Consider the following 16,162-nt stretch of genomic DNA (forward strand, 5'->3'; position numbering starts at 1 on the left):
TCGCTCATCCTCAGTTACTTGGCTGTGGATCCTCCCTTGCCCACAGCCCTGGCCTTTCTTTATTCAGGCTCTTCTGCCTCACACGGATGCTGCACCAGCCTCCCAGCTCCCAGTGTGGCCTGCCAGGTTGGCCTATTTACAACTGCAGCCTGAGTGATTCCCTCCAAAACAAATATCTAAAAGCTTTCCTCTCTGGCTTGGGCTCCTTCATTGGCTTGCTACTATCCGAAGGTCATGGAGGACAGAATTTTTGTGTGCTGGCCCAGCCTCCTTCCCCAGTTCTGCTAGTCCTGATCCAGATTCCAGACAGGTCCTAAGGACCTACAGTGTCCAAAATGCAGTAGGCTCCAGCTAAATTCTGATGATTCACAGTACCCAGAATGCACTAGACTCCCCTGGTCTTTGTGAACCCTCATCAGATAATGAGCACAAAAGTCAAAGCTCAGGATGCTAATGCCATCAGTCCAATCAGAGTACAGCCTGATCGTCACTTCTTGAACTCTCAGTGTCCTGGGAGGCAGGAAGATGTATGTGTGTTTCTGCAATCTTGGAGCCTGATGGAGCTCAGGGTTTAATTTATACCCAAACTGACAAATTATTACTCTCCTGGCCCTCAAATGTTTAACAAGTGAATGAATAAAGGAAGATATATTTTTTTCTTTTGATTTTTCAAGATAGGGTTTCTCCTGGAACTCACTCTGTAGAGCAGGCTGGCCTGGAACTTACAGAGATACACCTGCCTCTGCTTCCCAAGTGCTAGGATTAAAGACATGTGCTACCACCACCCTGCATGGAAGACATAATTCTTACGTGAACCCCACCCCCACCCCCACTCCCGCCACACACACTAAAAAAAAAAGCATTGTTTGAAACGAACAAATCTGGCATGGCACAAGAATCACTGACAGCACAGTTCTATGACTCTATACAATTTGAGGGATATTTCTGTTCTCTGGCAAGACTATGGCTTTCTTTTCATTAAGAAAAGAAAGTGACTTGGCGATCCAGACATGGTCACACTTTCCCATATATGTTTGAAGGCTTTCAAGGAGCCTGGAACTCTTTATTTGCTTTCAAAGTAATTGACTGATTTCATAGTTTTATTTGTATTCAAGAGTGGAGAAAAAGGGGGCACACTCCTCTCTTACAATCCTGAACTCCTTCTAGGAATTCCAGATTTCAGTCCTGTGTCCCACCCTGTCTTTCCAGGTGGAAATGGGATCCTGGAGGATGTAACAGGATTCCCAAGGTTTTCTGTCAGGAAATGGGGAGTAGAAATGGAAACGCAGGTGGGGCAGATGAGGCCAGGCTGTGGACAGGATAGCAAGAGACCATAGGAAAGATAAACTGTTAACAATTAACCCCACCCCATCGCTTCACCCCTTCCCAGCTGGCCTTTGTAGACACTCCATGTGGCATCTACCAGAGCAGGATGGAATTCCTCCAGTGTTAATGATTCAGTTTGGGATTCTAAGGTTGTGAACCTCTAAAACTGGAAGGACTTTTCTGTGGTTTTGTTCCTCCTATTTTTTTTCCATTTATTCCAGGAATGGATCCATGTTTTGGACACATTTGAAAACCCATCCCTTAATTCTCTAACTCCAGAGAAAGGAACCAGAAGCTGACAGCATTTAAGCTATGTGTCATGGCCACAGTCATCCGAGGGACTCAAGCCACAGTTCAGATCTCTTGGGTTCTATGGATTATTTTGTTTTGTAGACAGCGTTGCTTCAAAGAGCACAGGCAGCATTAGATTTCCAACATGACAAAACCTAGCCCTCAAGGAAACACACAATCTAATAATGCCTTTTACTCTGTGGAGAATACAGCTAAGCCCTGGAATTTTAAAAGCTCAAAATATTTGCTACGTTTTCTCACTCTGGTTTTTGAGGTATGACTATCCTTACTAAATTCAAAAGCCCCTAATAAACAAGCACTTTCAAATCTATCTACACATTTAGGCAGCTGGTGTGTGTTTTTGTCCCCTAATTTCTGCAAAGAAGAGGCATTTGGTTCTTAGGGAAGTTGTGCGTTTCCATTCTTAAGACACATCCCATCTGTACATGCTCAGCGGTCACTCACAAATCATTTTTGTTTGAAGGACTGATATACTTTAAGAAAATGTAGTCCTGGGTGGCAAAGAATGGCTCCTCTGACAGATGATTCATCCCCACCCCCCCTCTGTCTGGTCACCACAGCATCTGGTCCACAGGGACTTCATCTCCAGTCATTTCTATTCCCACTCACCACCCCATGGTGAGATGAGGAGCTCGGATGCTCAGAGACAGGTCAGAAGGAAGGTTTAAAGACAAGCATTCTTTGATTCTTAGTTTTTGAGACATTTTATAGCCCAGGCTGGCCATGAATTCACTCTGCAGTTCAGGTTAGTCTTGAACTCTTGGCAGTCCTCCCATGAGTGCTGAGATTACAGGCAGTACCCATCATACCTACCTCCATTCTTTTTATCTTCCCTTTCTTCCTTTCCTCCTTCCTTCTTTCCTTCCTTCCTTCCTTTCTTTCTTTCTTTTGGCTTATAAATGCATTGCTTTGAATCTCACAATCAATCTGCAGGATTAGCAAGTGACTGGTAGAGAGCCTTTAGCCTGTGGATTCTCTGATCATGCCAATTTACTTAAGAAAAAAATAAAAATTTGTATGTATGTCTGCGTGTGTCATATGTTGAGGTGCATGTGGAGAGCCTAGGAAGAGGCTTGATGTTACCCATTGTCTCTTCCCTTAAGACATGGTCTCTCAAGGAACCTATCCTAGGCTGCTGGCCAGCAAGTCTCAGAGACCTTCCTGTCTCTATCACCTCTATCCCTCTACAGCTCGTAGGGTACAGGCACATGCAGCCACACCCAACTTTTAAAAGATTATTTATCTTTCATTTTCTATGTATGAATATTTGGCGTGTGCGCATGTGTGTACCACATGAGTATTTAGTGTCTTCAGAGGCCAGAGGCTTTGGATCTGCTGAGAGTGGATTTGCAGACAGTTGTGAGCTGCTATGTGGGTGCTGGAAATCAAATTTGGATCCTCTGAAAGAGGAAAAGATGCTATTAACCTCTGAGCCATCATTCTTGCTCCTGCTCCAACTTTTTATATGGGTGTCGGGGATTTGAACACAGGTCCTCATGCTTGTATGCGATTTCTTACCCAAGAAAAAAGTCCAGTTAAAATAAAATCATTTGCCAAAGGTCTATGATAAACTATGACTCATAACCTTTAGGGGAAAAGAGCTGTCAGAAGAGCTGGCCCACAGGGGACCAGGATTACAATTACGGCCCAGAAGGATGCAGGTAATACAGGAAGATTCAGGTATCAGAGATAGAGGAGGATAAAGCAAAAAGAGACCCACCAAGCACATATTTTCATGGAATTTGCCTCTCCCAAATGCAAGGCAAATGTTTGCACTCCAGAGGCAGTCAACTACTTTCTCAACAGGCGATCTCCATTCTCTTCATTCCTCATGTCTGCCACTCACTGCTTGGAGCCATTTGGTGCAGTCATTCAAGCAAAGAGAAAAAAAGTACAGCAATCCCTTTGACTTAAATAAGTCCCTAAATTTTCAGCAACACAGACAAATACAGAAAATAGTACCAATTATAGGACTTCAGAAGAAAATAAAGCATAAACATGTGTAGTATAGTAAGGATACAAGTTTCATCCTGCTCAATGGATTAGAAATGAGTCAACCTTTCCTTGAGAGTTTAAACTCATTACTGTCATGTCAGGGGGGAACAACAATACCCCACCTAGAGCAAATTCCAGATTCTTTTCTAGTCTATTTAACAACTAAATCAAGACTTAGACTCTAAATTTGCAATGTCATCAGTACCTTAGACACCTCACATTTTCTGATCACTCTTTGATGATGTGTAAAATTCATTCAATTGTTTAGGCCGCCTAGGCCTAAGGAGAATTATTATAATGAGAATTCCAGTGAGAGAATTTCTCAAGAAAATTATCATTGTTGGTTAAAAAAAAAGTTACATAGTTACATTCACCTGACCATCTCCAGGCAAGGTCTCTGCTCTCAAAAGGTAACATCCATGTTTTAAACCACAAAAGCAGACTTATGGGAGGGAGGTATGGGGAGTCCTTATCTGTCCTGCCAACCAGCTCCCAACTCATGACATAGAGACGTAGTATTTATTATGAAAGCTTGGCCAATTGCTTAGGCTTGTTTCTAACTAGCTCTTATGACTTAAATTAACCCTTTTCTATTAAGTTACGTGCTGCCTCCTAGCTCAGTTACCTCAGTTCCTACACGTCATGCTTCTTCCGTGTCTCCTGACTCTGCTTTCTTCCTAGCATTCTCCCTGCCCTGAAAATCCTGCCTAGCTACAACAAAGGGGAGCTTTAATGGCTAGAGAAACTTAATAAAAGTACTTATGATAATATGATCAAATAGCCCTGAAAAAAAATACAATTAACATTATATAGACTGGGCAAGTTATATGAGGGAATAAATATGTAAATACATATATTTATCTATCTATCTATCTATCTATATGTGTAGATAGATATATATGCATATAACAACAATTAATGAAAACAAAGGCCAAGAATTTGAAAGATAACAAGGAAGAATATGAGGATTTGGAGGAAGGAAAGGGAAGGTGGGAGGAAGACAGGAAATGGGAAGAGAAGGAGGAAATAAAAGACATAATCAAAATAACTAAAAGACATAAAAAATAAATTGGAGAAAACATTTTTAAAAATGGGCCAGGGGTGTAGCTCAGTAGTAGCACTTTTTGCTAGAAGGTGCGGGGCCCTGGATCCCATCCCTAGCACTGCAAAAACAAGTAAATCAACAAATACAAACAACAAATCCTACTATATCCAACATCAAATCAACTTAAAAAAACAAAGCAATAATCGTAGCTCTGTTATTAATAATATTATTATTATTAATTTCATTTAAAAGGGGATGTGTCCTGTTATGCTTGCTAGGCCAGCCTTAAACCCTTAGTCTCAAGCTATCCTTCTAACACAACTTCCTGAGGAGCTGGGGCTACTAGTGAGTGCCCTAGTAAAGATACTTGCTTGAAGACAGTGCTGGACCGCCTGGCCTGGGACATTATGGTCTTAGTGGGAATGAGAGTCGGACTACAATCAGCTACTGCTATGTAAGCATCTCTTTAGTCTTTGATGACTTTCATAGAGATGGGAAGATCTGATTTATAGCTCTAGTCTATGTCTTCTTAACACCTAACAACTAACTTAACACTAGTGTTCCACCATGTGTGAGTGGGTATGTATGAATGTAAACACACTCACATCCATAGGTTTAGAAAAAGATAATCAACCCTCTAATGTAGCCCAAGTGTGTTTAAGTGCCTGGGTGCCTCACAAAGGTCTCAGTGGCAGGCAGGTACCACTGCTATGGTCCTGTGCAGACCTGGCCTGTTCTCTTGACAGCATTCACTCTGCTGCTGTTTAAATCCTTGGGAAGGTAACAGTAATCTCTATTTTATGTCCTAATTACACAAACACTTATCCAGTTGGCAACTTGAAGAAAACAAAATGAAAGTTTAAAATGTAGAATATTTAACCATAGTGTACCTTAGAACAAAATCCAAAGCAGAGAAAAGCAAAAATCTTAGGCAGTCTTGCAAATAAAGCAGAAAACATCCATTAGTCAGCAGTCTTCGTTCCTTCCTTCCTTCCTTCCTTCCTTCCTTCCTTCCTTCCTTCCTTCCTTCCTTCTTCCCTCCCTCCCTCCCTCCCCCCCTTTTCCTGTTCTTTTCTCTTTTTTTTTTCCAGGCAGGTTTCTCTGTGTAGCCTACTGTCCTAGAACTCACTCTGTAGACCAGGCTGGCCTCACACTCAGAGACTCACCTGCCTCTGCCTAGTATTAAAGGCATGAATCACCATGCAGTGGCATTTCTTGAAATGGATAGCCTACACTCATGGCAAACGACACAGAAATCAAAATGGGAAAAATCATTGCTTTGTTAGTTCCACTGCCAAACCCCTGCAACATTAAAACAGAATAAAGTCCAGGTCTGTTTTGACCAATGCCAGGCCTTCCCAACAGAGGCCTATAAAGGATATAGAAAGCTTTTAGATGAAGGAGGAGAAAAACTGGGGACCATTACAAATGTCACTTGCAAATAATGAATGTCCAGAAGTTTTACACTTGTTTGTGGAGCTAAGAACTACTTTACCCATTGGCCCAACTTATCAGTAACTCCTCTAAGCTAAAATTACAGGTTTTACCTGTGGGTATATGTTTCTTGTGTATAAAAAGCTAGAAAACTTGATATTGGAAGTTTATAGTTCCCTGCCCTGTTGACTGGGAGCACCTGTTTGTGTCTTGCCACCAGCTCATGTATTTCCTCAAGATGGCCCAGAGATTTGGAGAGCTGGGTCACCCCAGGGCAGCTACCCACGTCTACCCCAATCTCATCTGTCAAATGACTTTGGTTTCTTTTTTTTAAATTCTCCACTGTCAGAGGTGGCTTGTCTATCATGTCTTAACAAAATTCCACTCATTTTCACCGTTTAAATGGGTTCTCAAGCCATTGTTCAAAGCCTTTTGCTTCATTTTAGTTGTGCTATCTGAAATTATCTATTAGCTCATATGGGAGGCCACTGTGTAATACCTGGACGTTTTCATTGCAATGGAATGTACCGTGCACATACTGTGGAAACTAGAAGAAGGTGCTAGATTCCCTGGAGCTGGAACTGTAGGTGGCTGTAGGTTGCCCAACATGAGTGCTGGAAACTAAACTCCAGTCCTCTGAAGAGCAGTAAGCACATGAACCACTGAGCCATCTCCGCAGCCTCAAACACAATCATTTTTAACAGCTTATTCCACTTAAGAGAAGAAATTGGCAGGCTGCTTATACAAATATATACAATAAGATCAATACTGAAGACAGAAAATTGCACAAAGGAGAAACTAAACTAGGAACATTAAGATGAAACAGAGAGAGGGAGGCCAGGATTTAAAGCTTGTGTTGTCAGTCCATCACAGGAATCACTTCCACCAGTGCTGGGAAGGCTCTGAACTACTGGCCCAATATGGTCCACAGTCTGCTTCAGTGAATAAAGTTGTCTGGTAACACAGCTACAGCTATTCATTTGCATATTATGCATATGCATGTACACTTTCATGTGACAGTGGCAGAGCTAAGTGGCTGCAGCAGAGACCATATGGACCACAATGCCTAAAATTTGTATTGCCTGGCTCTTTACAGAACAAGGTGCAGATAGCCAGTATATATGATTCTCTACCTAGAGACAGAGTAAACCCACTTCCTAGACGAAGTATGGTCTTTGTATAGCAAATGCCATCTCCCCAGCTCCCAAAATTCCTTTCAAGCTTAACAAACAAACAAACAAAAATAAATGGTTTGTCAGAAGTCTGTGGTGAACTCTGACTCATATACTTAGCAGGAAAGACCCTACTGGAAGATATGGTCCACAGGGAACTGGGATCATAGCCCAGAGGGCTTGTACTACAGGAAGGCCCAGGTGGCAGAGATGGGGGAGGGCAGCGCAAGAAAGGTCCACCAAGCATACATTCCCATGAAACTTGCCGCTCTCAAATTCAGTATAAATACATCAGTGACTTTCACAGGGCTAACGACACGATGATGTATGTCAGTACAAGTCAGTAAGTCTAAACAACAACATAGTTCGGGTACCATCCACACATGGGCCAGCTTAATCCAGGGATGGACTCAGAGTTGCCAGGTGCCAGGCACATACATAGCCTTCCCCTGCCCCCCTTCCTCAGCTTTGGTTGATGGGACTAATTCTTCTGCTGAGACCCAAGTACCCTCAGCAAATCACTATCACTTGATATGTAAGATAAAAGAAAAGGCCATCCTTGCTATCTGGCAATTTCCTCTGAACTCTGTTTGCCAGGGTATGAGACAGGGTCTATGGTGTGCCACCTTCCTATAGCTTAGCCACTCTGTTTTGTCTGCATGTAGTCATCTCCTTCAGAGGTAGTACATGGAAAGGATTAGGTTGCCAGGCCCCTATGACAACTAGAGCCTGGAAAAGACAGCTGCCTGGAGAGAAGACCACACGGGGTGACTTCAAGCATTGCTTGGAGTCCCTTCAGGAAACATGCCTCAGATCTGACACACTACACAGACCAATGGTGGGTCAGGGTCATAGGGGCACCAGAGATACTCTGAAGGTGTTAAAGCACAATGCCCATATTGTCTCTTCAAAGAAAGTAAACTCCAGATGCTATCACTTAAACCAACTGCTTTGTCACACATCTCAAAAGAACTCTATATGACAAGTGCTCCAAAATAAAGACACACCGTAAAAGGTGACCCATAAGAAACTATAATTCAGCTCCCTGTTAGAAGGGGATAGAAGAATATCCAGTGGACTTTCCCAATCCCCACTCCTTCCTTATGGGTGAAATACTATGCCATGAATTGTGTTTCCAGTGGGAAAAAAATTTAGGTTATCTAAAGAAGTCTTTAATATGCAAATTGGTGGTGGTGGTGGTGGTGGTGGTGGCTGATTTAAGCTTTTAATCCCAGCACTCCTGAAGGCAGAGGCAGTGGCAGGTGGCTCTTCACAGTTCCAGGACAGCCAAAAAAGAAAAAAAAAAAAAAAGAAAAAAGCAAACTGAAAAGAATTAAGCTATTTGTATTTATTACTCTAGAAATCACTGCCCAATTGAGACCTGATTCCTCCCTGTTATCAATGGTCAGGAAAGCCAGAGAACCTTATCTGCCCAGTGACTCAATAGGTCTTTCCACAGGGTGCCCAGAAGCACAAAACTAACAAGTGAAATGTCTACAGACTCTCCTCCTTTTGGGTGTGTGGTTGCCTTCTAGAGAATCAAACAGAGAGAAGTAAAACTTAGCCATGTGTGATGACAGCGATCATACAGGAAACAATAATGGCAGAGCTCCTGAGTGCAGATGGAACTGCCAAGTCTTGCCTCCTAGTGCTCTAGTAGTAAAGCCGTCAACTCAAATCTAGACCACTTATAGTCACATCCACATGTAAAAATGTGGACTTTGTACAGCCTCAAAGTAGAAGACAAGAAGAAAAGACCTCAAGGAGTTCAGGCCAGCCAAGTGCAGCCCACGCAGAATAATTCTTCAGAATGCTTTGCTAGATCCAGGGCTGGGGTACCCAACAGTGCACTCCGAAGCGCTCGGAATGCCAATACAGCAACTTCCAGAGAAACCAGCAGCCCCCATGCCAGCTTAAGCTGACCCCCACATCTCCAGACCATTACACAATCTTCCATTTTCCTTGATGCAGGCACTGAACCCCAGTTGGAAGCTGTTTTGTAATCACAAAGGCTTCCAAGTGTGCGTTTCCAAGTGCCACCACCCCAACGACCAGGCCAGAACCTCTCAGGCAGCAACACTTGGGCTGATTTTCATAGGGACTAATCACGATGGCTCCTACTTACGTAATGCATACAAGGTGAGGATGACTCCAGCCAGGCAAAATCCTTCAAAGAACCTGAGTGTGCTGAACATTGTCACATTCACTGACAGTGCCACCGTCAGTCCGAAGATCAGAATGAAGATGATGGAAAACAGCAGCACAGGCCGCCGACCAACCCTGTGTGTGAAGAGGGGAGAAGTCAGACATCCATGTTAAACAAGAGGGCAGTGCTAAGCGCTGAGAGCCAGCATCCAGTGAGTACTCAATATATGCTAAAGGAGCAGGAGCTAAGTGTCTTCATACTACCTAAACCCACTTCTCTAGATCATGGCTTCCTCCCTGGGGCTAGAGGCCTCTTGTGGGACATTAAGCCCATCCTCTTCTGGAACCGAGAGGGCATTGCTCAAACAGCTACTAGGAGACAGAATTATGATGTAGCCCTGATTACTGATGCTGAGTCTATCTCTGTGTATAAACAGGGATAGCTCAAAGCAAGAGAACAAAACCAGTAATAGCTCCCCAAACACAAACCTTGACACGCCCAGCATAAAATGCCTTAAGAACGGCTGACCTTTGGAACCGGCCCAGAAGTCTACAAGCACATGGAGGGAAGGCTTGGCTTCTATTCTCCAGTTCTTACCTTGGGGAAGTTATCTTGTTTCACAGGCAGCCTATAGGTCCAGGCCTATGGGCCTACGGGCCAGCTATCATTTGCTTTAGCTACATGACAACATGTAATCCCGAAGGGACCACGGGGATCACACACTAACCCTGGACACTTCGGACTATAAATAAATGCTATGGTATCTTACAGTAGAACCTGCAAGAAAGGGCAGTGGCACACTGAGTTCACAAACCACACCCAGAGCTAATTGGCAATGTACTTGGGGGCAATCAGAGGGCAGATGGGATAGTCCATGGAAATTGAACAACTAGAGATCCCTAGTCCCCATACTAACCATTCACCTCTCTGAACTTGTTACAAGTAAAACCATGGCAACAGAGTTGCAGCAAACAAATTAATATTTAACACAACTGGTTTGGGCTAGAAGGATAGTTCACAGAGAAGGTGGAGGAAGAGGGAAGGGTGGAAATGCAGATCTGGTGTCCTTAACACCATGTAAGGTAGCTAAACGGCTTTAGTTGTCCTAGACATTTATGACAAGGCATTGACACACAAGTAAAAGAGGGGGAAAGAGCCAAGGACCAGACAGTAGAAGGGTGGCTGCCGGGGGCTGGGGGAGAAGAGAGAATGTGCATGAGCACATTTCACAGTCTCTGCAAGGACAATGGAAGTGACTTACACTCAAAATGGGCAAAGGACCTAACTCTGTAATCACATTCAAAATCATTGAATTGTGCACATGAAAGGGCAGGTTTTATACATATGTAAATGCTTTATTTCCCACTTAAAGCTCATTTTAAAGATAAAATGCTGCAAGACCTACCCTCTCTCCTATAATTTTAATTTATATAACATGTAATATAAAATATAACATAATATGTAAATATATTAAAATATGTAATACAGCAATATATAATAGTTTTAAATATAAACATAAATATATAAAATACAACATGCATACTATAATATAAATACAAACTACTTTCTAAGGGTCCACCCACTTCTATCAGTCTTTTTGATTTGGGGCTATGTGGCCAAACTATGAGTTTATAGCAATGAGAAGCTTTTTTGTTTGTGCTGGGGTAACAAAGACCTTACCAGGAAAGATCTTACCAGGTGCTTTTGTGCGTACCAAGCTCACTTGCCGAAGTACATTTAAAGCATGGCTTACTTGCCCTCTTAAAAGGAAGGAGAGTATACAAACATTTAGTATCTATTTTTAGTTCCCTGTACCTACCCCACCTGTGAATGGGGCTTAGGGATCTGCTTCACTTCATAGAGGGGCATGATGGGTCTGACCTGAATCCCCAAGCTGAATGTCTCAACTTTTAGCATTTCTGCACTTTTTGTTGTTGTTTGGTATTATCCTGTGTAGCCCAGTTTGACTAATCTAGAACTCTCTGTATAGCCCAGGTTGGCCTCAAACTGGCAGTCCTCCTACCTCCCAACTCCCCAAGTCCTTCGATACCATGCCCACTTCTTCCTGATGTTCAACCCTGTTTTATCCTGTTTTGATTTTGTCTTAGAAAAGATGCTTGGTTTTTTTATTTTAAATCTTGTAAAACATATTCTACATACCTCCCTCCCAAACAGTTACTTAAATCAGTAAATCACACCCACTAATCAGGGGGGCCATGAGGGCACGCGTGATCTCTGAAGTCAGAACAAGCACGTTGGTTTTCATCCGGGCTCGTATCACATCGTTTCCGAGCTATGTGATCTTGGGAACATCCACACTCACACTTTCTTCACCGGTGTCTATGGAGTTTGTGTGGAAACGTGCCAACAACTCAGCAACCATTCATGACTTTACTACATGCTAGTTACAAGCCTCACAGGTAAGCGACAGCACAGGGCTCATGTCCCCATCTGAAGTCTCAGAATCTAGTTTTTTGTCTTTGTTTTTCTTTTCAGGGCCAGGGGGACTCTGGAAATTGGATTATAGCTGAGGACCTCAAATAAGGTGATTTTCCAAGGAGGGTAGCATGAAACAACTTGACTCCATTTTACTGGTTCTGAAGATGGAGGAAGGGGCCTTGAACCGAGAACATAGGAGGCTACCTGGGGATAGAAAAGACAAGGAAATGACTGTCCCCTGAGCTTCTAGGAGGAGCTCTGCCCTGGTGGTAGCCTAGTTTTGTCCCAGTGACACCCATGTTTGACTTACGAGCTGCACGATGATTAATTTGTGTTGAAGCCACCCAGCATGTATAATAGTGACAGCAGTCACGGGAACTGATACCGGGTCTCCAAACAGACACCCCACTCCAATGAAGTGACTAGAGGAGATTGTAATATAATAGATGGGGCAACTGGCAGGGACCCTGTAGGACAATATCCGCTTTGAAGTTTCTCTCAGTGGGGATGAGGGGCTGGGATCAGGTGTGAGAGAGGCACATATAGAGGGGACCTGGTTGGTTCCCCTTGCCGCTCTCTTTGCGGAGACCAATGCCTGAGCCATCCCCTCTCTCCTGTGACTCTTCAGTTTATATCTCCCCAAATATGCTTTCATTCTACCTATTATTGCTGTTATAAACACAGACCATCCTTCAACAGAGCCCTGTCTCACAGGTAGCTCGACTAACATGTTCTCTAAATTAAATAAAATTTGGGGTTGAAATGAAGCTTTTCCTTTTAAAAATATTTTACTGTTTTAAATACTGTATGTGTGTTTGTGCTGTGACAGTGAGCGTGTGGTATAGGTGTGTGCAGTATGTGTGGTTTGTTGGGGTGGGGGAGGGTGTCTGATATTTGGCTCTATCAATCTCTACCGTATTCCCTTGTAACAGGGTCCTTCGCTAGGGTTTCTGTAGCTGTGATGAAACACCATGACCAAAGAAACTTGGAGAGGACAGGGTTTATTCAGTTAATGCTTGCCCGTCACTGTTCATCATGGAAGGAAGTCAGGGCAGGAACACCAGCACAGCAGGATCCTGGAAGCAGGAGCTGATGCACAAGCCTTGGAGGGGTGCTGCTTACTGGCTTGTTCCTTGTAGCTTGCTCAGCCTGCTTTCTTCCTTATAGAACCCAGGAGTACCAGCCCAAGGTTGGTACCACCACAGTGGGAAGGAACCTCTAGCAGCAATCACTAATTAAGAAAATGTCCTACAGGCTTGCCTATAGCCCTATCTTATAGAGGGATTTTCTCAATTGAGGCTCCCTCCTCTCTGATAATTCTAGCTTATGTCATTTTGACATAAATCTAGCCAGTATACTCCCCTAACTTGGGAACAGGCCAGCTGCCAGCAAGTCCCCAAATCCTCCTGTGTCTGTCTCAATAGCTCAGGAATTAGGTGCATGTGACCACACCCAGCACACCCAGTTTTTTACATGGGTACTGAGATTCAAATTCAGTGCCTCACGTTTACATAGCAAGCGCTCTTACAGACTGAGCCATCACCACAGCTCCAAAATTCTTTAAGGAAAACAGCCTACCACTTAAACATCTGTCTACACTGACTGGAATTTTAGAAAGCTAACCCTATAACTTGATCAACTTCCTTAGGCAGCCCTAAAGCTGGCGCTGCTGTGAAATACAGAGTTCCCTCAAATGTGGTGATTTCTTTTAAGGCAAGGCTTAAACCGAGAGTAAAACACACCCCCTAAAAGACAGGAGAAGTGTGAAGAAAAAAAGTTAACTGAAATGGAAGGCCAGTCAAACTCTCCCAAAGCTACTGCTCAGACACGTGTAACGATTCCCTAGGGCATCCCTGCTTGTTTGTCCAACCTAGCCCCAGGAAAGCCACTGCAGAGAACCGGGTCTGTGCCATCAGACTCTAGGCACTGTGAGCAAGACCCAAACTCTTAGGTCTTTTGTCCCCAGGTCCGGGCCTGGAGAGTGATCAAGGAGGCCACTGGGTATGCGCATGATGCAAGGTGTACTTCCACAGACAGATTCTTTCCCACTGTAGAAGTCACTTTCGGAATCAGGACACTACCAGTGCTACCAAGTCTGCATTTCTCAGAAAGGAGGGCCATGGATCATAGCAGTATACACTTCTAATTTCTGCCAGTGAAGTTCCCCGGGAAGCAGTGTCTGCCAGATCAGTATAGCTTATGCTGAAAAGCCAGCAAGCCAAGCATCTGGTTAAACGAAACCTTACTTTCCATCCTCAAAAGCTAGACTGCTCCTAGCACATTCCTGCAGAGGTCACTGACGGTTTCATTGCTGAACACAGGAAATGTGTCCATATGAATTCAGCCCTAGAAATGGTGACTTGGCAGATTCTGGGCTCACAGGAAATCACATTGTATGTTCACACAAATAGACACTACTTTGAGGAAGGAGATTTCCACCACTTGAAGTGGCCGGAGAATTCTCTGTAGCCATTCCCACTGCCCTGGTAAGCCTTCTCAGCTAACCAGGATACAGAGGGTACCAGGAAAACACACACACACACACACACACACACACACACACACACACACACACACACACACACACGTCTGTCCCTTAGCATTCTTGACATTCCTATGTCAATAGGCCCGAGACATGCTGATTCACACACAAAAAAGATTATTGTAAAAAGAATGGATAGGAAACAGCCACCCCACATCTTTGTCCTTGGGCAGTCCCTGACATTATGCAGTTGTCTTCCCTCTTGGACACAGCACCATAATGTTCTTGTGACCAGGGAATGCTCTAAACAAAAGTGTTGTGCCCTGCTGCCAGTGAAGCAGTTCTGGGCTCTGTGGTGTGGCTGTTAAGCCCTGAATGCAGCTTATAGCTGAGTGGACTTGGGGATTGGCTTAAACTTCTGGGCTCTAGTTTTTCAGCAATAAACAACTAAGGCATGGGAATATCTGACACTTGCCTAGTACACTGTTATCAGTAAGCAATAGGATCTATTTTTAAAAAACAATATTTATTTTGATGTGTGCAGGTGTTTTGCCTGTATGCATGTCCATCCCTCAGAGTCAAGAAGAGGCTCACCATGTGGGTGCTAGGAATTGAGCCTGGGTCCTCTGGAAGAACAGTAAGTGTTCTTTACCACTGAGCCATCTCTCTGGTCCTTAAGCAGCAGGTTCTAATGATGCTGCTACTATTATCATCACTCACTCAGCTTCTGCCTTCTCCTGGTCCTCTTCATTTGTTTCCTCCTGAACCATACACTTTGATCTGGAAATCCCTCCCTCCCTATCCACCTAAAACACATTCCATCTCATTTCTAATTGTTACCCTTCCCTTGTCCACAACACCTATCCTATTACCCAAATACCATTATGTTCTACTGTCCTCCTCACCATTGGCACCACACAGGCAGCTCCTGGCTAAGCCAATGACTGTCTCTAAAATGTTCATGATGCCTAAAGGCGTTAATCCAGACTGACATTCATCTGCATTCTTAAGGTGAAGGGTCTCCAACTTCTTCGGCATTTTTTAAGTCTTTGGAAGCGCTAGTTTCATTATATTGCTCAGGTTGGCCTCACTGTGTTCAAGCAACCCTCAGCCTCAGTCCCCAGTAGAAGAGACTACAGGTACAAGCCACTTCACCCAGCTCTCCATTTTTTTTAATGTATTGTGTGCACCCACCCACTTGGCACCCAGCTGTGCATCTCCACACTCCTCCCAACCAAGCATAAGTTATCAGAATTAAATGGGGCTGCAGGCTGGTCTTGAATGAGTTTAGATTCCCCTTCCCCCTCACCTGTCATGTATAGTGATCAATTGTTTTTTTGCCTCTTTATTCTCCAAATGGTAGCTTATATTTTGGCATCACTGGCAAGTGGAGCAAAGGCACAGTGACCCTGTGTTAACACTGACCACTCCTCCTTAGCTAGCAAAGGTGTGCTGTGCCTTCCAAAGGTCCATGTGTCAGGTGTGTTGGTACTCACCAGTCAGCAATGCATCCAGTTATTAGGTAGCCAAAGATTAATCCAACCAGCAAGGAGAATTTAGCGATATGGACCTTCCAGGCATTATCACACACAAGATCCCACTAGAGAGGGGCAAACAGAAGGTAAATCAGAGAGACGCATACACACAACTATTCTTGCTCAATCACAAAGACAATACAATAACGCTATAAGGGTCTTGGCATTATTATTGGGGCCGTATCACATGTGACACTAAGAATATCTTCATTAGGCTGCTGAGAATTCAATGGGAACTCCAATTTGCCCACAAAATGAAATGTGGTGTTTTAATCA

General features: G+C 43.7%; 1 protein-coding gene across 9 annotated transcripts in view; it reads right to left on the reverse strand.

The window, feature by feature from the left end:
- Positions 1-16,162, reverse strand: part of Slc22a23 (solute carrier family 22 member 23) — a 155,465-nt gene that overhangs the window by 104,774 nt on the left and 34,529 nt on the right. For 6 of the 9 annotated variants that reach the window (XR_005880846.1, XM_005066398.4, XM_005066397.4 and 3 more), the window contains exons 2-3: positions 15,848-15,951; positions 9,410-9,564 (exon numbers count right to left, since the gene is read on the reverse strand). Coding sequence is in view for 8 of the 9 variants with exons in the window: in XM_005066398.4 (XP_005066455.1) it covers positions 9,410-9,564; positions 15,848-15,951 (259 nt within the window). In the remaining variant the exon portion in view is untranslated. The remainder of the gene's footprint in view (positions 1-9,409; positions 9,565-15,847; positions 15,952-16,162) is intronic. The other 3 variants (XM_040755801.1, XM_040755803.1, XM_040755802.1) reach the window with 1 other exon arrangement.

This window comes from Mesocricetus auratus, unplaced genomic scaffold, assembly GCF_017639785.1.
Source record: "Mesocricetus auratus isolate SY011 unplaced genomic scaffold, BCM_Maur_2.0 Super-Scaffold_100013, whole genome shotgun sequence".
Classification (NCBI taxonomy): domain Eukaryota; kingdom Metazoa; phylum Chordata; class Mammalia; order Rodentia; family Cricetidae; genus Mesocricetus; species Mesocricetus auratus.